Here is a 22,348-nt window from a genome sequence, read left to right as displayed (position 1 = left end):
TGCTTTTCCATGTACATAGTTTATTGTGTTCATATTTTAGCTTTATCTCTGTTTCGTGGAATGGTCCTACATATGTTTTCTATGCAGTGTAAATTCATTGACAACAACATACGTGTCAATAAAACTGGTCCTGATTCGCTTTGTGTCGTCATCCCTGCAGTGGCCGTACAAAGGGCGCCCAGAAAAAAAGTCCTTCCTCTACGAAATTGTGTCCAACAAAAAAAACGGCGTTGATGTGGACAAGTTTGACTACTTGGCCAGGTCAGGTTTTAATGAAGTGCTGTAGAGCAATTCATTTTGTGATGAAGACCACTACAGCACTTCTTTTTTTTTTACCTTGAACAATGCATTATTCTCCTGATTATTTTAAATTATAGGCTACAAAACTCTCCAGTAAATTCAGTTTCACTTTATACACCTATTTTCTTCACCTTGCCTCAATCTGCCTCTACTCAGGGACTCTTTATACCTGGGGATCATGAACAACTTTGACTTTCGTCGCTTCCTGCAGTTTGCCAGAGTGTGTGAGGTTGAAGACAAAGACTGCAAAGAAGGAAAAAGGAAAACTATCTGCACCAGAGACAAGGTGCTGACACACTTGAGCTTGTAAACAGATAATTGAAAGCAAACTGATAATGTTGTTATTTATGACTAAACTACAGTCCTAACCTAAACAGGAGGAAGACCATATGTACCACTTGTTCTATACAAGACACCGTCTCCACAAAAGAGCCTGTCAGCACAGAGTAAGCCAAATCATACAAGAAATGTAAGTGTCTACCTTCAGAAGTTATTACTCCAAATATAAGATTGGTCTCCTTCTGATTTCCATTATTTGATCTGCGTCATGATTCACTATCTCATCAGTAATAATATGTTTGATATGAACATACAGGATTGCAGAGGCTTTTTTGAAAGCAGACGATCACACTGAGATTGAAGGATCAGGAGGGAGCATGTTCACTCTCTCTACAGCCAATGAGGACATGGAGGCCTACACAAAGCTCACAGGTGTGTAGATTTAAATGTGGGCTGTTAGCTCATGTTTAACATTGAAACCAATTCAGACTACAGGAGTATCAAGACATTGTTTAAATAATGCACTACACCCAACAATCTGAAAAGGAAATTGTGTGTAGGCACTTGGTCGGTTTTGATGTTTGGCCAAGGACAAGGTTATCTGGTAGTTTGAGGAGTTCACAAATCCAGTCTCAAACATCCTGAACAACTGGCTGTCCTGATCATTTGAACTTGTTTGATATTTAGGATGTTTATTTATGAAGTAACAGAAATATGACATATTTCAACACTTTTTGGAAACACACTTTGTTAGATGCTGCTTTCTGTCAGATGGCTCTGTTGCTAGGTCATTTGCAGTTATGCTACTTTATCCCTTTTATTTATCGTGCATTTGTTAAAGATAAATAAACCACATCCTGTTAATTTACTTGTGATGACTTATAAATTAACATGCCATGTCTTACAATTTATTGAGTGTGTTTGAATTAAATTCACTCACTTTTGTGTGTGTTATTATCGTTTGTTTGCTTGTTACTCTGTTACTCTTCTAGACAACGTGTTTGAGGAAATACTCAACTCTTCCGACCCGAACCTAAAAGAGTCGAGGCAGATTCTGCAAAACATCATCTCTCGAAAGATCTACAAGTTTGTTGGTGAGACAACGCCAAAGGACCCCATCCAGGATTGGAGAGTAAGTCTGTGTGTTCTTGTGTTTCATTACATTTATAACACATGATCTAATGCACCGTTATCACAAAGCTGGATAATGTGCTCATTTTCAGTTAATAGAATAAGTACACATCACATTATTTACTGTCTCCAGCATTTTATCTTGCCCGTGTTGTTATTACATTTAACATGAACAGCAACACTATTGAACAGTTCTCTTTTTGAAATGCAATGTGAATTGGATAGCAGCTTGAAATGTCTTACAATACAAAATCCCTCAGTCAACTAATGCTGCATGATATTGGGGAAACTGCGATAACCTTTGAGGTTCATACAATTACAATTTGTATTATCATTTGGGCCTTGTTTTTTTTTATTTGTAAGATGTTGCAAAATCTGTTATTGCACACATACTTTTTACTCAACCTTCATTTTAGGTCATTGAAAGGGACTATGGCATGGACGATAAAGACCCTATCCAACATGCTAATTTCTACAGCAAATCTGACCTTAACAAGGCAAAGGCAATGCCCGAAGAAAAGGTAAGAACTAAATATTGATTAAAACATTTTTTTATCGCAATATTTCTTCTGTTTATTGGGTTAAATTATTTGTAAGGCAGCTTATGTCACCAAAACTCTCAAATTAAAGCTGCTGTCCTTCTTTACAGGGATCCAGGATTCGCACAACGTGCTTTTCTGAGCAGCTGATCAGGGTCTTCTGTAAGAAGATTGATGACAAGAGTGTGGAGGCTGCCAAAAAGCACTTTGAACAGTGGTACTATGATTTTCTAATCCTTTGATAATAGTTGAATCTTAAGATGTTAAAGGATACAATACATATCGACTAACTTGCTCTACAGTCTTGATCTACAGTCTGAAACAGACTTTTTTCGAATGGGTGTGTATGTGGCTTCCAGTGTTTCTCCAGCCAGCTTCAGGTGCACCTAGGGGTCTCCCCAAGAAAATGTTAAGCACCAAACATTTATTTTTCTGCATTCTCATCATGCACCAATTTTCGCCTTTTCTGCAAAACGTTATGCTCATGATCTCGTCTTTTTTTTACTTTTTTCTTGTATTTTTCAAATCTCTTTCAGTGTTCATCAGACACATGTTGACACAATGATGAATGCATTCAAATACTTTTATAAACATGTGGACTGGAGAGTTGTAGTGTTTCTGCATTATCTAGCCCTGCAGAATTTATAAAGCTGTAACTTCAAACTAGTAACCTATGCATGGCTGATAGGGATTTAACGATTCACTCAAATCATGATACGATTCGCGATACTGGGTTCATGATACGATTCTCTCATGATTTATTGTACAGAATGAGACTATAGAAAAAGTATGAGCTAACTGAAAAAGATTCCTTTATTTTTTTTCATGAAAACACCATTAATCTTCACATCCCTAATAGCTGACATATAATTTAGTATGACATTAATTTGTTTTGTTTAAGCACTTATGAGGGTGGGTTCTGGGTTCCTGATTTTGTCTCGTTTAAAGAAATGGAATAAAGATGTGCGCACGAGAGAGAGAGAGAGAGAGAGAGAGAGAGAGAGAGAGAGAGAGAGAGAGTAAAAGCAGATATGCCTTGCTGATGGAAATAATTGATGGACCTCAGCCCCTTGTTTTGTCTCGCAGAATTTATGAAACCTTGCCAACAGTTTGCTAGTCCGTAGCCACGCTTTACAAGTCCATTGTACTGATTAGCAGACAGCATTTGATTTTTTTTAACTGAGCCTTCATGGGCTCTGTGCAACACAACAAAACTCACTCTTTAAAAAGTTGATCTAGCATCTCAGTTATTACAACAGGTGAGCATGATGTGAAGGCCTGTTATCAAGATTCAGCAAAACCAAGAGAGAGCATCATCACATCGGCAGCAAGCAGCTTCACAAACATAATAAAACTAAGTCATGAGAAGCTTCAGTTTTGACATGTCAGGAGGGCTGGACCTCAGGTGCATTAACAGGAGGGAGGAACAAACAGCAGCCCTCTTTTTGTCTCTCTCTCTCTCGTGCGGACGGCAATTTTATGAATAATTAAAACATATAGTTTTAAAATATAGGCTACTTGGGCAGCTATACATGTACCTGGGTAGCCCGAGTATTGTCTGTGTGGGAAATACTGACGCAAGTGCAGCATAAGTGCAGTTTGTGAAGGAAAAAGGAGCAAGAGAATCGGCATCACGCAGACATGACATCGCAACTATGTGAGAATCGAGACTGGGATTCTTTCTGACCTGAGGGATCTTTTTATGTTTTATTGTGCTTCAGTTTGCACATGTCTTGGCTCCAAATGAAGTCACCAGCCCAAAATGTTGGCCGGTATTTTGTCTTCGCTTTTTATACAACAGACCAAAACTCATTGTCCATATTAATATATGCAGTTAGTGGTTTTATTACATTAAAAGGCTGTTTTAATATATGAGCATTAGAATGGAGCAATGAGCAGGGAGGGAATGATTGCATTGAACTTCAGGATACTGTTGCCTTTTCTTTGCTTTTATATGATTTTGATCCTTTTTTGATGCCAAATTAATGTTGGAGTCTTCAAACTTTTGTGTTTTAGTACCAAAAGACAAAAACTTTGAAAATATATTTTATGACTTAAGATTTTAAAAAACTGAAAATCCTCACCAGTGAGATGATGGATCTGCATGATGAGTGCATTGTTTTGCTTTAAAATAACTTGAATGAGAGATCGTTTGTTAAATAGAATCATTTCTTCTTCAGTTTATCTCTCACTAGGTTTACTCTGCACTGCTTTCTTTAAAACTGATGTACTTGTGTGTCCTTATTAACATGCAGGCTGGAGAAGAAGAAGCCAAATCTGAATGGATCTGAGGGTAATTAGAGCGATCCTCCTGCAGTTGACACCAAGGAATTTACCAAACAACATGAATAACACTGAATTATTATTGTTTATTGTTTGCTTGTTACTCTGTTAATCTTAGAGGCAATGGAGATTCCGCAAAACATTGTCTCTGAAGATGGCTACAAGTGTGTTGGTGAGACAAAGCCAAAGAAGACCATCGAGGATTGGGAAGTAAGTCTGTGTTCTTGTGTTTCATTACATTTATTACATATGATCTAATGCACTGTTATCACAAAGCTGGATAATATGCTCATTTTCAGTTAATAGAATAAGTACACATCACATTATTTACTGTCTCCAGCATTTTATCTTGCCCGTGTTGTTATTACATTTAACATGAACAGCAGCACTATTGAACAGTTCTCTTTTTGAAATGTAATGTGAATTGGATAGCAGCTTGAAATGTCTTACAATACAAAATCCCTCAGTCAACTAATGCTGCATGATATTGGGGAAACTGCGTTTTCTTTTCATGTTCATACTATTACAATTTTTATTATTATCTGGGTCTTCAAGTTTATTTTCTTTTACAAATAAGAACCCCTTATACATTCAAAGCTACATTTAATTTGCATCAAGAGCCCTGTGACATTAACTTCTAAGCAAAGAACAGTTCATCTTCATACACTGCATGTGATCTCTTCTCTCTCTCTCCCTCTACACTTTATGTGCTCATGGACTAACACACGTCCTGGGATATTACCATGGCACTTGTACACATAGCAAAATTAATGCTTAGATCATACCATGCAGCCCTACAGTCAAACGCATTTACACTAAGTTGGTGCAGTTTTTTGAGTGAATAAGAATTGAATTCCAAGTTGCTTACATTGTCAACTTAAAATGCAGAAAAACTTGAATCTATATCCTTTTCCACTGTTGTAATTTTTTTCTGATTCCTGTCCAGATTACTGTCTGGAAAGAAGAATTGGCTCAACCCCTCCCTGACGAGGAAGAAAACAACCTGACATCAGAGGACTTTGAAATCCTGGTGAGTTTTTTTTACTTTCTTTCATCTCACTTTTTTGTAAAATCTTCAGTTTTGCTGATTCTTTCATTTGTAAGATGTTGCAGAGTTTGTTATGGCACACATTTTACTCTCAACCTTCTTTTTAGGTCAGTAACATGGACTACGGCATGAAAGACGAGAACCCTGTTGAACATATGCATTTCTACAGCAAGAAGGAGCCTGACGTGGCAAAGCTAATGTCCCCAGAAAATGTCAGAACTAATTATTGATTAAAACATTTTTTTTATCGCAATCATTCAATATTTCTTCTGTTTATTATTTGTAAGGCAGCTTATGTCACCATAACTCTCAAATTAAAGCTGCTGTCATTCTTTACAGGCATCCAGGATTAGAACAGAGATCTTTTCTGAGCAGCTGATCAGGGTCTTCTGTAAGAAGATTGATGAACAGAGTGTGGAGGCAGTTTGAACAGTGGTACAATGATTTTCCAATCCTTTGATGATAGTTGAATATTAAGATGTTAAAGGATACAATATCAACTAACTTGCTGTTGATTGAACATAAAACCAGTTGATTTGGCTAAAGTAAATAGAAAACAGTCCACATTGAGTACAGTTTATTTAATATGGTTGAACATGTGATCTACAATCTGCTGAGTGTGGAAAACATTAGCTGTGCTAGCATCCTCAGCCTTCGGTCTTCCTTTCAGGTTAACGTATGCTTACCTGTGCTGGTGAAGCTCTACTCTAATAGATTTGATACTTTAACTTAACAAAATACTGCCAAAGTGAGCAACACTCCAACATGTTATTGGTCCTTTGTCCTGGTTTGCATCAAGGTTAGACAGCAAGTCTAGACAGTCAGTCAGGTTTCTGTACTGAAACAATTTTACTGACCTGTATTGGAACCGTGCAGGACTCTGGTTTGGGGCCCTCAGGTTAAGAGAGGTAAGCAACAGCAGCATGGGAGTGAAACCAAAAGATTAACCAACCCTCTGGTTTCTTCAACTTTCACTCAGGAGCAAAAATCAGCTTTTAAATTTGAAAATTTGAAAGTAAAAATGATTGACAATTATTGTGATAATTATATCGACTGATATGACATTTTGATAATATTTTTAGGTTTTTTTTAGCCCAGGCCTATAAGCTACGGGTCTTATTTTGAATAACGCGTATCCTTCATTAAAAGGAAAACGGACAAGTGTAAAAAAAATAATTCCTCTTCATACAGTGTGTGCTGATTGAGACATGAGATAATCAGACCAATTTAGTTTTTTGATCGAGCTGTAAACATGTTTATTTCTGCTGTAAAAATTGGCTTTTTTCGAATGGGTGTGTATGTGACATATTAATATATGCAGTTAGTGGTTTTATTACATTGAAAGGCTGTTTTAATATATGAGCATTAGAATGGAACAATGAGCAAAAAACTTTGAAATAATGTATTTTATTACTTGAGATTTAAAAAAACTGAAAGTTCTCACCAGTGAGATGATGGATCTGCATGATGAGTGCATTGTTTTGATTTAAAATAAGTTGAATGTTAGATCGTTTGTTAAATAGAATCATTTCTTCTTCAGTTTATCTCTCACTAGGTTTACTCTGCACTGCTTTCTTTAAACAGATGTACTTTTGTGTCTGTATTAACATGCAGGTTAAGGATGGAGCCAAATCTGATTGGACCTGAGGGTAATTAGAGCGATCCTCCTGCAGTTGACACCAAGGAAATTACCAAACAACATGAATAACACTGAATAATATTTGCATTCAGACCTAGCACTCATGTTTTTTCTCGCTTTTTTCATATAGATGCTGTATCATTCTTTTAAATTGATTGTTTAAAAATCAGTTCCAACAACACACAACATGTTTTTATTCTGAGGACAAAGATAAATCATAATATATGATACCACTCTGTACAATTACGGGGCCTGCAGTCAATATGAAACAGTATCATTGGCCCATTTATTTCACTGTGTTACGCTTCTATCGACTCACACAGAAAACCCATTCAAAATTTGATACAGAAAAAATTGGATACTTTTTTTTAACATTAAGGAAAATATATATCAGTTATAAAGCCATATCTCAAAGATCACTGGATCTGGATCGCTTCTGGATTTGAATTTCTGATCTCTAAACTGATACATAGACACACATGACACTGGATACTTACACAGCTAGCAGCTGTATGGCTGTTGAATACCATTTAGGTAAAAAAAGCCATTATTGAAATCCAACAATCATTGTCTCAAACTGAATATATAAACTGCATGTTTCTGAATTGATTCAGCTTTTGTTCACATTTATGCTTCTTTGTAGGTTGTGAATTCTTTTTGGTCGGGGAAAGATGTAAAGCACTCCCAACATGTGTAATGGAGTGAATATTTCACTTGTGGTTTTATTTAGGGATTTAGAATACTCAGTGGTGTTTTAGTTTTGATGTTAATCGTTTGAAGATTGAGGACATGAGATTAGATTATTTGTCTTTGAGTGTTGTTTAATGAGAGATGATCATGAGTGATGTTTTGGTGACTGGTATTATCTTATATTATATTACTTTGTATCTGCAGCATTTATTATCACAATACAATTTTAACCTGTTTTAAAATGAGTCTTATTTTGGGCATGTTTTATAATGTGCTCTTCTTTTGAGTTTATGATTCTTACTTTAAAAACTGGAACTTGTGAAAACCTTTATTTGCATCTAAAAACTTGAAATTCAAATTAAACAATACATTTTTAAATGTATCCATCAACTACCTTTCTTTGATGGATGATGAATGTGTTTAGATGTATGACACACTTTAAGTGAAGCTATAATTGTTTGACGATTGGTTCTTACATAATGCATCTATGAGAACCTTTCAAGTGTATTCCTGTTGTGATGGGTTCATATCTGATAAAATCTGCATGTATTCAAAATAAACATCAGAGAAAATCCTGAGTTCAACATTGTGTAATCTATCAAACCATATGCATCTATATATATATATGTATATATATACTGTATATATCACCTGTGGTACAAATCTAATTGCAGTTCAAAGTCCTACTCCAAAAGGTAGTTTGTAAAATATAACAGCAATAAGAAATGAAATCAGCACGATGATTAATAAATATAAATACTAAAAACCTAAAATCAAACACTAAAATGTAAATTTAAAAGTAGAGATGAATAATATTGATTAAAATATAGTAAATTAAAAGCCTTAAAATGATTAAGTCATATAGAAAAGCCAGACTGAATAAATGAGTTTTTTAAATTGTTTTTAAAAATCTCAATATTCTCTGATCCTCTGAAGTCTGTTCCAAAGTCTCAGAGCAGCAAAACGCAGAATCACAAAAGGTTTTTGTTCTGCTCTGTGGAACAACTAAAAGAAGAACCATAGAAGAACAAGAAGACCTGAGGGGTCGTCCTGGTTCAAAAACTAAAATCAACTCTGAAAAGTTAATCTGGTGGGAGGCCAAGTGCTTTAGACAATAATAAAATCAATATGAAGACAAACAGGCAGCCAGTGTCAAGACTTTCAAAGATAGTGTAAGATGGAGATGAGATTTATTTTTGTGAAGTATTATTTTATAGATCTTTATTTTGCTTAGGTTGAGATAATATACATTATTTGATTTAATGCTAATTTCATTTATATTTACACTTTGTACTGTACAAGAGTATCTGTTTGATATGATGCACTATGCCTTTAAGGTTACCCATGGTTACGGTTTGAGGAGTGATATTGCTTTAGGACAAGTAAGGTGTCACTGTTGTTGTTGTTCAGTCTGGATATGTCATGCTCTGTTACGGACGGACATTAAACATATGAGACGCACAGCAGAAGTTGTTCCCGTGCTTTTACTTACCCACACCCGAATATACAGTAGAAATATATATATAAAAATATATTGTCTTGCAGCCTTTTCTTCTTCATGAGTGGAGAATTAAAACAAAGTGTTAATAGTAATTTGCCTATGTGCCTATGTTTGATTAAAGAGTGGAAGGTACCGCACATCAATTTGCAATTTGGGACCTTCTCTATTTTGAAGATCATATTTGATGATCTTAACTTTCGCCCTATTTTATAAGCTCTCCATAAACATTTAGAAGCTGTTTTTAACTTTCTAAAATAAAGTGCCAAGACGTTATTAAGATTTCAGTGTATTAGTATCAGTCAACAAATATAAATTCTTCTGTAAAGATGTTAACACTCATTCATTACGTCATCATAACTGCCAACTACTTGATATTGTTTTTATCTGTCCTTTAGAAGTTTTTTGACTGCCCTCACATGCTTCACAGGTTGAGTTAACATTGCCTATTTCATCACATCATGTTAAGTTTATTTGTAGGACACAGTAATCAACTGTACATCATTTGCAATAACAGAAACTGTGTGTGGAGTATGGATCACATGCTTGTTTATATATTATTTCACCACACATTAAGTGTTGTATGCAGAAGGTGTAATTCTAAATCCCAAATGTTCATGCTGTGAGAGACTGATAATACTGTTAATGTGTTGTTATTTTGTGTGTGGGTGTGTAGGGCGAGGTAGGTAAATAAATTATGCAAAGCTGAATACTCTGCCTGTTTTTCTTTCTGCTGGTAGAACAGGGAGCAGCAGGAGATGAGCCATAGAAAAAAATCACAGCTTTTAAAAGAGATATGTCATATGATGAAACAATGACAAATCATGATTGTTCATATAATTTTAACACAAATGTTCACATTTATACAAGTGTTGTACAGGATGCAGGAGATATCATTCTAAATCCCTAATGTTCATATTGTGAGAAACTGATCATTGTGTGTGTGTGTGTGTGTGTGTGTGTGTGTGTGTGTGTGGTAGGTAAATAAATTATGCAAAGAGCAGAATACTTTGCATGTTTGTTCTGCTGGTACAAAAAGAAGCAGCAGGAGATGAGCGAGAAACTGTTGGAATCACTAGATTCCAATAGTTTATTGGAATTAATCACATTATTACTTGCATGTTTGAAATTCCATTATTTCGCATTCTCCATTTATTTCAGAATCAGAAATACTTTAATAATCCTGGAGGGGGGGGGGGGGGGGTGAGTGATAATGTGTTATAAAACGCCTTGAGAGGTGTCTTGCTCAAAGGCACCTCAACAGTGCTCAGGAAGTGAATTGGCGCCTCTCCAGCTACCAGACCAATCTCCAGACTTGAACCGACAACCCTCCGGTTCCCAACACAAGTCCCTGCAGACTGAGCTACTGCCACCCCATAAAGCTTTTAGTCCAAGAAATAAACAACTTAAAACACAACCTGATCCAGGTATTTATATATTTCAGAATCTTTGCCGTTTTAAGGGACTGCTTATCATTCTCAACACTTGTTGAGTCATTCTGTTGTCATTTACAATCAGAGAAACAAAACATGTTTTGTTGACAAAATACTGAGCAGAAAAAAACATTTAGAGGTGCTTGTCCTTTACTTCAGTGTTCATCTTTATGCTTTACATAAGAGTGGAAGATTGTGCTTTTTATCTCCCCAAAATATATTTAAAAACTACATTTTAAACTTTCCTTTTTCACCTAAAACACAGGAGTCAATGAATAAAGTGCGGTGTACATTCAATTCTTACCTTAACGTTATCCCTCACAAAATAACAACTCATGTCGGCACATTCTCACATTTCTGATGTCACTGAGTTGTTAGATGTCTCAATATTTTTACCTTTCTAAATTGGCATGATGTGCTCAGTTATAATCATCTCAGGGCCTCTGAGATGTCTCTTATAACTCAGGTAACTAATCTGAGTATCTGACCACTGCTGAGGTCAAGATGCTGCTTACATTGGGAATGAATCCTATCAGTCCCATGGGGAGTATGTGGACAGTAAGTTTGAATAACTCTTTCTTTATTTGACCTTTTTGTGACATATTAAACGCTAAAAGTTGATTTTTAGTTTGAAAGTTGAGTCCTGAACAGTAAGCTGTATGATAATGCTGTCCTTCACGAGAAGCTCAGGAAGCTGCAGCTTTAAGCATTTAGGTTGTGTGTGGGCCTTCTATCAGTCTCATCGACTTTTTCCCTACACAGCATGGACTCACACACCAAACGCTTTATACTAAAGGGAAAGTATTCCAAATATCTGCAAGAGTTACTAATGCAATCCAGGGAAAGAGTCTTGCAGGCCAAGAGGCTGTTCTCTCTGGTTCCTCACGTGTGGATGAAAGTATCGTTGAGTGAACAAAACCAGCTAGACTTAACTGGGATTTTAGGCTGTTTACTGGGGCTCAGGCGGTTGGGGAAGGGCAGGGACGTTATGAAAATCCTTTCATACCCTTGAATTTGTTTTCATTTTGTTTGTGCAAGTGTCATTGCCAAAATACTATAAAGCGCCTTAATTTTGATTCCTAGAATGAGGCTACATTCAAATTATAATCTAGAATTCAGGGGTGGGCCACATGCAGTTGAGATATAATTGACTGTTAGCGTTTTTGTAAAACTCTTATATGAAAGTATACTAAGTACTGATGTTGTAGTGAGGACCACACTAACCGAGACCAAGACATATGTGAGACCAGAGTGATATGAGACTGAGACAAGACCGAGACATTTAGGGATCGAGACCAAGTCAAGACCAAGACCATAAATATCACTTTTAAAATCATCATGTGTGCAGCGGGCGTGTCACTCACCACTCATCAGTAACACCAGGAAGGTTGCGGTGGTAACCAAGAGATAAAAATCAAACTACAAATGAATTGAAGTCATTTGTTCTTTTAGAAAGGAGCATCGGAGGTGGTCTTGACTGGTCTTAATCTAAAATCAGGAGTCCGCCCAGTCTGAGACAGAGACAAGACAGAGTAAAATACTTTCATAAGAAGTTCATAAGAGACCTTCAAACAGTGGACTCGAGACCGGTCTTGATTTCGATTACTACAACACTAGTGTGTACATTTGAAAAAAAGAAAGAAAAATATCCTAAAATAACCAGTAAATACTCTGTTCATTGCATTGGAAAATAAACTTAATTTTGAAGTAAGCATATTAAATTAAGGATTAACAATTGTACTGGAGGTTAAAATATGAATGTTGGTATCATAGAGGCTGATAAAAGCTATGTATTCCTTCCTTTGGTTGAATTATAAGTCCACCGAAGAGTATCCTACAATTTGGCCCTCTGACAGTGAGAATTAAATATATGTGGCCCTTGCTGTGACCAAAGTTGCCCTTTCCTGGTCTAGATCAACACCAATGGGTTACACCATCCAATCTGCATCCCGATATCTGACTTCTTTGCCACACCTGTTTAAGCCACAACCACAACTTTATAAAAGCCTGCGCTCAGGTCTGTTACTTCCTCTTCCATCCAAACCAAGCCTGACCTGCTATAGAGAACAACAAAAACCTCCATGTGAGTGTAAAATGGATCTTTCACCTTACTTCATTCTTATTTTGTTGATATATTATGAATTATTTCCAATAAAACACATGTATTAATGGTAGTTTAAAAAACAAAATTAGGAACTTACTTGAAATTATTCTGATTGGTTTGACATTATTTATCAAGATCTGTAATATTCCTATTTGGCATCAGCTAAAATCATTCACAACATCTACAAAGAGGATCAACTTTTGAAACAGCATCAGATCCTGTGTACAAACATGTGAACTCAGAGTTTGCGTTCCTTTGTCCTTACGTTATGTTCATTTGCTTTATGTTGATTTGTGTTTTTTTACGACTGATTTGTGAGTTTGTGCATATGGCAAAATCAGTAGCATAAAAAAGTACCACAGATATTACAGTTTTAGTACATCATTGACTTTAAAAAAAATCAATAGTTATACTAACATGAGATTACAATTTGTCATTTAAGTTTGATCTGTGTTGCTGCACGGAGAACCAGTTTCACATCCTTCTTTCAGTTTAAAAGAAAACTTAAACCTCGGCAGAAATTAGATGATAAAAAACTTCTGCAATCAGAAGTAATCTCACAAGAAAAAGTAGATTAAGATTAACTTTATTGATCCCTGCAAGGGGAAATTTCAGTTTTTACACTCTGTTAACCATGCAACACACACATGCAAGGGCACCTCGACAGTGCTCAGGAGGTAATCTGGCACCTCTCCAACTACCAGACCAACTTCCGTATTTCTGCACTGGGACTTGAACTGGCAACCCTCTGGTTCCCAACCCAAGCCCCTACAGACTGAGCTACTGGCATTGATAGACACACATCGGCAATGTGCTCATTTCTGGATGTTACTGGAGGTCAATATATACATATTATAGTCTATTATTATAGTTTTATTTTTGGATAGAATGATGACAGACAGATGTTCACCTCCTTTACATGCTTCTGGATACATCATGAGGCTGAACATTTTTGTCATCATAGAATGAGAAAATCTTTTACAGTCTGAGGGTTTCTTGTGTTTCCTTTCTGAAAGTTATGACAAAAGCAACACAAAAAAGATCAGTACCTGTTAAAACTTTCTCCAGCAGAGCATTTATTTCATCAAATGATCAGGGCACACTTTACCATAGAGAGTTGAGTAACATTGCCATCTTGTGGCCATTTGATATATTTGCAGTCCTCAAATAGAGTACACTATAAATCTCTGTCTAAAGAGCAGGTTAAACATGCAACATTCACGCTACCTCTGAATTTTTCTTCAGAAGTAACTTCTAATACTGATTTATTTCTAACATCCTGTCATTTCTTCACTTCTTTATACGTTTAGATTTGTTAATTTAACTTAAGAAATTCTGATGCACTTTTAGTTTTGTTTTCTGAAATGTTTGGTATGTCAATAAAAGAAGAGGATCATGAGGGTGAAGACCAATAACATGGGTGTGGTGGAGATATAAATGTCAGATGTTTTAAAACCCTGAGCGTCATAAAAAAAAAGCCTTAAGCAGCTATGGCTATATAAACGACATTTGCACACTTGTCAGATCAGCATCACATACATTAGCTTGATGTAAATGCAACATCTTGCAGCTTCAAAACATTAAAAACTATATAGATAGATGTTTTATAGTTACAGGGAGCTGAGGAAATGAGTTAGTACAAAAAGAAGGACTTGGACGATTGGAGGAAATTTTGGAGGTTGGTTTTCTAGTTATAGTCGATTAAATTCATGGTTGGCTTTTGGTAAGTTGTATCGTTATTTTAAACTGATGGTTTAATTTAACAATTTTGCCTTTTAGCTTGTGTAAAACTGAGGTTAGCCTACTTAATAAATGACTGACTTCTTTCTCTTTTATCTAGTCGGGGCAAAATGGCAAGTCCGAGCAAAATGGCAGAACAGTGAGTACCTCTGTCTTTGTTAAACTAGTTTACAATATCCCAATATTATAGAGCAATAATTTTAAGTTGGAAGTTTCAGCACGAGTTCATTCTGTGAATGCTCTTTTTTTGTATTCTACAGAACGATCATCACCAAGGTAAAACATATCACACACCTTACCACACATCACACTTTTTTATGCGGCTGGAGAGATAAGAGAGAATAAACAGAACAAACAATGACGACTTGTAGAATAAACCGCACACAAACACACCTCCACAAAGTTAAGCCTGTGTCCATGTATTATCCATTATTAGTCTAAATTAAAAATCTAATTAACTGGGAGGGCTTTGTTCTCTAGATGCTTATTATCCCCACCAGTGGTGAGGACAGCTAGCTTTGTGCACCTTTACTATCCAAACCAACCCTCTTTGTTCTCCTTTCCTTTAATTCTAAAAAAAAAGGAAAAGTAACACAGACTGTAGGCTATTGAAAGGACATTTTCAGTGTCCAATGATTTGTTCTCTTTGTTCTACTAGATCAGGGATGGGCAATTTTGGTCACAACAAGGGCCACATTCATTCAGTTCTCACTGCCAGAGGGCCAAATTGTAGAATACAAAAACGATTACAGTCAATTATGTCTCAAATTTATCTCAACATATACCAGTGATTAAATATTATTATGGACATATTTCTGGTTTTCACTATTTCATGGCAGATTTTGTCACGTTTTCTTCATGTTTCCAATTAATTGATGTGTCAAAATTGACCTGAGGGCCACATTGAGGGTTGATGGGGGCCGCATGTGGCCCCTGGGCCGCCAGTTGCCCACCCCTGTACTAGATGCTTAATCTCTCCACCAGTGGTAAAGCCATTGAAGCCATTATTTTTGCAGCATCAGCTTTATTCTAGGGCTCATTTGGCCTCATGCTCATGCTATGGCTACTTCTCATGTCTCCTAAATTGCATCCACGTTTCCTTCTCTTGCTTCCCTCACTTGCATGGAGAGACGCGAGGAAACGAAGCAGAGGAGGGAGGAACTAGGAAATAGAGACGTCCTTCCCTAGAGCGTCACGTGAAGCAACATCCGTTTGTGATAAAGACATCAGCTGATCCCGGGTCGGCTTTAACAGATGTTTATGTCCGCACAGATACACACACAGTAACAGTGTAGTCTGAGTAGCCTCCTTTACCTGATATACACCTGCACACAGCGCCGCCCCTCCCTACACGAAGAACAAGCGCTGTGCGTAGGGCCTCGCGATCCATTGGGGGCCCCATTTTGCGCAAGGGGACGCATTCTCTGCAAATGCGCAAAGGATGCGCATCGCTGGCGTGAGGCGCGCGTAGAGCACCAAATCAAGCCCGAGGCAGGAGAGAAAAAAAGAAAGAGACGAATAATCTGACACCGCAACGTGTTGCAGCATCTGACCAATCAGCGGTCAGATGCGCCGACAGGCAGTTGGACGCAGGTGGAGGGATGGCCTTATTTTACTTTATATTCTGTATATTACTGTCTTTCATTTGTACTTTCCTTTATGTACTGTATGTTATTTAGTTATTTAATCTGTCTTTTACTTGATTTACATTGCGATATTGTTTTTTGTTTACCTGACTGTATATGCGCATTACTCCTCTTGAATAAAGCTAAACAAAAAAAAAGAAAACGGGTGGATGCGGACGGTTCGGGTAACGTAAACTGAATGAATCAGACAAAGTGCTCCTACTGAATAGTAGGTACTAAACAGTATACAGCACGGATAGTAGGTACTGTCTACTGCCTACTGAAAGATTGAGTAGGTACTTGGCAATTCGGATGCACCCCAGGACATTCCATTGGTGTATCAGGACAAGAGCGGTGAGGAGGAGACATGTACAAGTTGCAAGAGATGGCCCCGAAATTCAAAAAATAGCTGTGTGTTTGGGGGCTTAGATGCCGTTACAGGGAATTACATAGTTGCAGCAATTAATCAGCTGATAAGTCCATTCGATCTGCAGAGTCCCTCTGCAACTTTCAGAAAAAGCTAAAGACCCAGCTCTTTCATGAATACCTATAACTTAATGATGATGGTCTTGATATTATTGATGATGGTAATGACGATGGTTTTTGTTTGATAACGACGACTTATAAGATGGTTTCTATACTGATTAGAGCTCTCAAGAACTGCCCTCAATGTTGTGCTTTGCCTCTGGTCACTTACTGTCAGCACCTGTGTGTCCAATCGGACTCAAAGCTGATCGTTTGCTCTTACTGACATTGTTCCCTTTTTTCTAGATCCTTGCTTGTGTTGTACTTACTCTCTGATGTACGTCGCTTTGGAGAAAAGCGTCTGCTAAGTGAATTGTAGAATTGTAGAATAAGTCATTCTTCACACTCTTCAAACATGTTTTGACGGTCTGATGCGTTCTCTTCTGAAGGCACGGGCTGCTATTTCTTTCAGCAAGGCTACATCTTTCCACATTCTTAGACCTAAATCACAATAATGTATGTTCCATGCATGCCCTCAAATAGGCTCCAATTAATCACCTGGTTTTGGTAACAGATGCAATATTTCATGACACTATTGGTGGGAGTGGTTGACGATTAGATTTAAGATTTTAGATTAAAGAAGTCTAATAAGGATGAAAAGGCATACATTTCATGGTTATTTAATACATTTAGTCAATGCATTAGTAAATTAACATTTTTAATTATTGTCTATTCAACATTTTATATAGGCTATATATAATATGTCAAGCATTTAGTTAAGAGTGTATGTTAGCATTTTCTGATAAAGCTGGTAAATCATTTGTGAATATACATGGTCTAAAGAAGCTATTTTTTTGTTCACAGAGTAAGAACAAATTGAAGTAAAAGCATAATTGATGAATCTCAGATTTGTGCAGCAAACGTTCTTACGAACGGATTAAGAACAGATTTGTGTGTACGCACTGTTTGTGAACGAGGCCCAATGTCTTTTATAACCCACATGTCTAAGAAACTTACTCTGTCATAGCTAAAGTTAGTTTTAAACTCCATAACATTTAGACAATGGAATCTCCTACACACCTGTCTTATGATGTGGATGTTTGAAGGTTTTTCTTTGATGTTGTGTTTTAGGCATTTCATTTAGCTTTTCGCTAGCTTTTGTTTGTTTGTTTTCTGCCAGGTGTTTAATGATCCCATCCATGGTAGCATAGAGTTACACCCACTCCTCATCAAGATCATTGACACACCTCAGTTCCAGAGACTTCGATTCATAAAGCAGCTTGGAGGTGTCTACTTTGTTTACCCTGGAGCGTCTCACAACCGCTTTGAACACTCGATCGGGTAAGTCAGAAAGTTTTCAAATTTCAGCCCACAGGTGACCTCAGTCCAAATAAGGAGAAGACTCATGGTGGTTTTCACATAAGCACCTTGTAAAACCAATAAAGGCAGAAAACAGTGCCTGTCTTAGTATGGTATGAAAAAGTATATATTTTCATTTTGGTAGCAGCATCCTATTGTGATAACTGCGTTATAATTTAAAAAAATGTTTTCTGTGGTCTAAAAAGGGTGGGATACTTAGCAGGAAAACTTGCTGAGGCTCTCAGGTCAAGGCAGCCGGCTCTCAACATCACTGACAGAGACGTCCTTTGTGTTCAGATTGCTGGCCTCTGTCATGACCTGGGTGAGTAATACATCCCTTTTCAATATTACATATAATAGTTTATAAATTGGGTATGAAAAGAGTAAAATGAAAGTGAAATGATCCAGAAATAACCCTTCCATCTTTCAAAAAAGCAAGGGCTTCTGCATTAATAAATAAAAAATACAAGGGTGGGGTGAGGTGGTGGTAGCTCGGTCTGTAGGGACTCTGATAAGAACTGGAGGGTCTGAATCTTTAAAAATAATATTTAGACTCAGAAAACTTTATTTAACCCAGAGGGCGTTTCGGTACCACAGTCCACCTAGACCATGCATACATTTACAAACACATAACAGTCTTTCTTGTAAGCAATATTCTCAAGTTTAGATTCAGGAGTAATCCATCCTCAACTCAAACAGGTTTATTAAGACATACTGACTGTATAATCTGTAGACTATCAGTGGATTACGCCTGTATTTATCTATCCATTTCAAGGTCATGGACCCTTTTCCCATCTGTATGATGGACTGTTCCTCCCCAAAGCACTGGAAAAAAAGAGGAAATTAAAGAAATGGAAGGTAAGAAGTTTTTATTTCTGTTGTAATATGACAAATGAAATACAGAGGAACGGCAAAACTGAAGCACATGTACCTTTCACACTGGCTTGTTCTTTTGAAACAAAATCCAGGATGTTCTTTTTTGTTTGCCTTCTCAGGTAGAATGTGATTATGCACATTTCCAAGGATGTTGATCTATTTATTTAATAACAATGAACGGTGTAGTTTGTGTCGCTAAATGACCCTCATTATTCTCTTTGGTAATAATATGTCAACTTTTTATCTGACATGTTACCGCTTTTCAGAAGCTCTATGAGATTTTACTAAATGTTTATTTTTTAACCATTAGTCCTGGTGATTCAGAGATTTAGATACAACAAACAAAGATAAAAATTGAATTCATCGTTCATGAGAGGTAATTCTTTATGACAGGGACCTCTTTTAAAAGCAGAAGGGATTTCTAGATCTGTTTATGTCTCTTTGTCACTCAATAAGAGAAGATAACCTTTATTCATCCTACAACGGGCAGCAAAGAGCAAGGATAGCCAAAAAAGAGTACACAGTGCACCATTCAATAACTTCAGATCAAAAGAGTGCGATTGTTGTGTTTACACCCAAACAAACCGGGCTAAAGGGGAAACGCCCCTTTGTTTCAGAACAACTTTTCCAAACTATCCAGGTGTGAAAAAACGTTCGGTGAGAAAACTGAGCTGCATTATCACCTTCCCAAAAACTCTTATGCTTAACAGTTTGACATCGGGTTGAGTTCAGCTAGCTAAATAACCCTGATAAAGACTGTTAGGATGTTGTATACAGTATATTGGCTGACATTAAGTGGCTCGTCAAATTCTGAAGCGCTTTAGGAACTCTGACATTGTAAGTTGTTTTACATACATACGTTTGAGATATACTCTTCAAATGTGGGGGAAATTAAAGTATGTGGGATTATTATATTTATGTTTTAAATCTTGTGTTGACACATTTATGAGTCTGTGTGTCTCGCAGCATGAAAATGGCTCTTGTGACATGCTAGACCACCTGCTGAAAGAGAATAATCTTAAACCAGTGATGGAGAAGTATGGACTGAAACCTGAAGACGACATAACATTCATCAAGGAGATGATTGCTGGACCTCTACAGGAATCTAAAGAGCAGGAGGCAAGTTCACCTCATTATGTTTTTCAGAAGTCGGATAAGATACTGTATGAATATAAGATAAGAGAAGATAAAACTTTATTCATCCTACAACGGGCAGCAAAGAGCAAAGATAGCCAAAAAAGAGCACACAGTGCACCATTCAAGAAAAAATAGATCAAAAAAGTTGAGCAGCTAAAATAGTGTGAATGCTGTGTTCACATATTTATCAAACAAACCGGGCTATGGTTTCAGAACAACTTTTCCAAACTATCCAGGTGTGAAAAAATCCTTAGAGAGAAAACTGAGCTGCATGATCACCTTCCCAAAAACTCTTATGCTTAACAGTTTGACTCTGGGTTGAGTTCAGCTAGCTAAATAACCCTGATAAAGACTGTTAGGATGTTGTATACAGTATATGTCCACAGAAAATTGGCTGACTTTAAGTCACTCGTCAAATTCTGAGGAACTTTAGGAACTCTGACATTTAAAGTGTTTCTTTCATACACACGTTTTGAGATCTTCTCTGCAAATGTTGGTTGTGCTATTTGTGTTGTTCCTTGTCTTCTTGCAATATTTTTCATGATTTGATGAAAGCGAAGCATGGATTGAACCCTTAACATGCGAAAAACATTAAGGTGATGATTGCTGAAGACCAGAAGGCAAGTTCTCATCTGTGCATAAATCAGTCTGTGTCCTACAGCAATGTCACTATTTTGTAACATCTCCTCAGTATAAAGGCGGACAAGAAGAGTGACAAAAAGTTTTTCATCTGCCTAGAACTCAGATCTTAAAATTTAACCGTTGTTTTGTTTGTCATGCTTTTTCATGTACATAGTTTATTGTGTTCATATTTTAGCTTTATCTCTGTTTTGTGAAATGGTCCTACATATGTTTTCTATGCAGTGTAAATTCATTGACAACAACATACGTGTCAATAAAACTGGTCCTGATTCGCTTTGTGTCGTCATCCCTGCAGTTGGACTTCAAAGGGCGCCCAGAAGAAAAGTCCTTCCTCTACGAAATTGTGTTCAAAACAAAAGAAACGGCGTTGATGTGGACAAGTTTGACTACTTGGCCAGGTCAGGTTTTAATGAAGTGCTGTAAAATAATTCTTAACCCTGAACAATGCATTATTCTCCTGATTTATTTTAAAATGATACAGCACTCAACAGTAAATTCAGTTTCCCTCTATACACCTATTTTCTTCACATTGCCTTAATCTGTCTCTACAGTAATAGAAATATTTCCCCCGTGAGAATACGAACAAAGACGAAAACCCCAATCATCTTTGTGAGGTTTTATTCCTACAAGAAGTTGCAGGAAGAAGAAACTGTACAGAGTGTATCATGGTGACCACACTGCAGAGTAGCTCAAATGACATACAGAATGAAGTCTCCTTTTATACATGTCAAAGAGGAAACAACAATATTGACAAGCTCCTGTTGTAGGAGATAAGCAGTTTAACACAATCAACCTGAACAGAGGAATGTTTAGTCCATGTAGAGTCATCCTTGTAGAAATCAAAGGTTATCCAAACACATGATGCTTAATCTAAACCAGCATTTCATGAAATGTCACACAGTTCACATTAGAATTACTCTAACACATCTGCTAAATATATTTTTTCCCCATTACACTACTCAGGGACTCTTTATACCTGGGAATCAAGAACACCTTTGACTTTCATCGCTTCCTGAAGTTTGCCAGAGTGTGTGAGGTTGATGGAAGGAAAACTATCTGCACCAGAGACATAGTATGACAAACTTGAGCTTGTAAACAGATAATTGAAAGCAAACTGATAATGTTGTTATTTATGACTAAACTACAGTCCTAACCTCAACAGGAGGAGGACAATATGTACGACTTGTTCTACATAAGACACCGTCTCCACAAAAGAGCCTATCAGCACAGAGTAAACAAAGTCATTGAACATATGTAAGTGTCTACCTTCAGATCTTAGTACTCCAAATATAAGATTTCCATTATTTGATCTGCGTCATGATTCACTATCTCATCAGTAATAATATGTTTGATATGAACATACAGGATTGCAGAGGCTTTTTTTAAAGCAGACGGTCACATTGAGATTGAAGGATCAGGAGGGAGGATGTTCACTCTCTCTACAGCCAATGAGGACATGGAGGCCTACACAAAGCTCACAGGTGTGTAGATTTAAATGTGTGCTGTTAGCTCATGTTTAACATTGAAGCCAATTCAGACTTCAGGAGTATCAAGACATTG

General features: G+C 36.9%; 1 protein-coding gene across 1 annotated transcript in view; it reads left to right on the top strand.

Annotated features, from left to right (window-relative positions):
* Positions 1 to 22,348, top strand: part of LOC110005514 (deoxynucleoside triphosphate triphosphohydrolase SAMHD1) — a 57,093-nt gene that overhangs the window by 30,237 nt on the left and 4,508 nt on the right. The window contains exons 8-19 of the mRNA XM_065961292.1: positions 161 to 261; positions 457 to 586; positions 678 to 769; positions 896 to 1,011; positions 1,572 to 1,711; positions 2,127 to 2,231; positions 2,360 to 2,466; positions 4,505 to 4,542; positions 4,651 to 4,742; positions 5,479 to 5,562; positions 5,688 to 5,792; positions 5,920 to 5,976. Of these exons, the coding sequence (XP_065817364.1) occupies positions 161 to 261; positions 457 to 586; positions 678 to 769; positions 896 to 1,011; positions 1,572 to 1,711; positions 2,127 to 2,231; positions 2,360 to 2,466; positions 4,505 to 4,542; positions 4,651 to 4,742; positions 5,479 to 5,562; positions 5,688 to 5,792; positions 5,920 to 5,976 (1,167 nt within the window). The remainder of the gene's footprint in view (positions 1 to 160; positions 262 to 456; positions 587 to 677; positions 770 to 895; positions 1,012 to 1,571; positions 1,712 to 2,126; positions 2,232 to 2,359; positions 2,467 to 4,504; positions 4,543 to 4,650; positions 4,743 to 5,478; positions 5,563 to 5,687; positions 5,793 to 5,919; positions 5,977 to 22,348) is intronic.

This window comes from Labrus bergylta, chromosome 12, assembly GCF_963930695.1.
Source record: "Labrus bergylta chromosome 12, fLabBer1.1, whole genome shotgun sequence".
NCBI lineage: Eukaryota > Metazoa > Chordata > Actinopteri > Labriformes > Labridae > Labrus > Labrus bergylta.
This window is presented reverse-complemented; position numbering and strand designations above follow the sequence as displayed.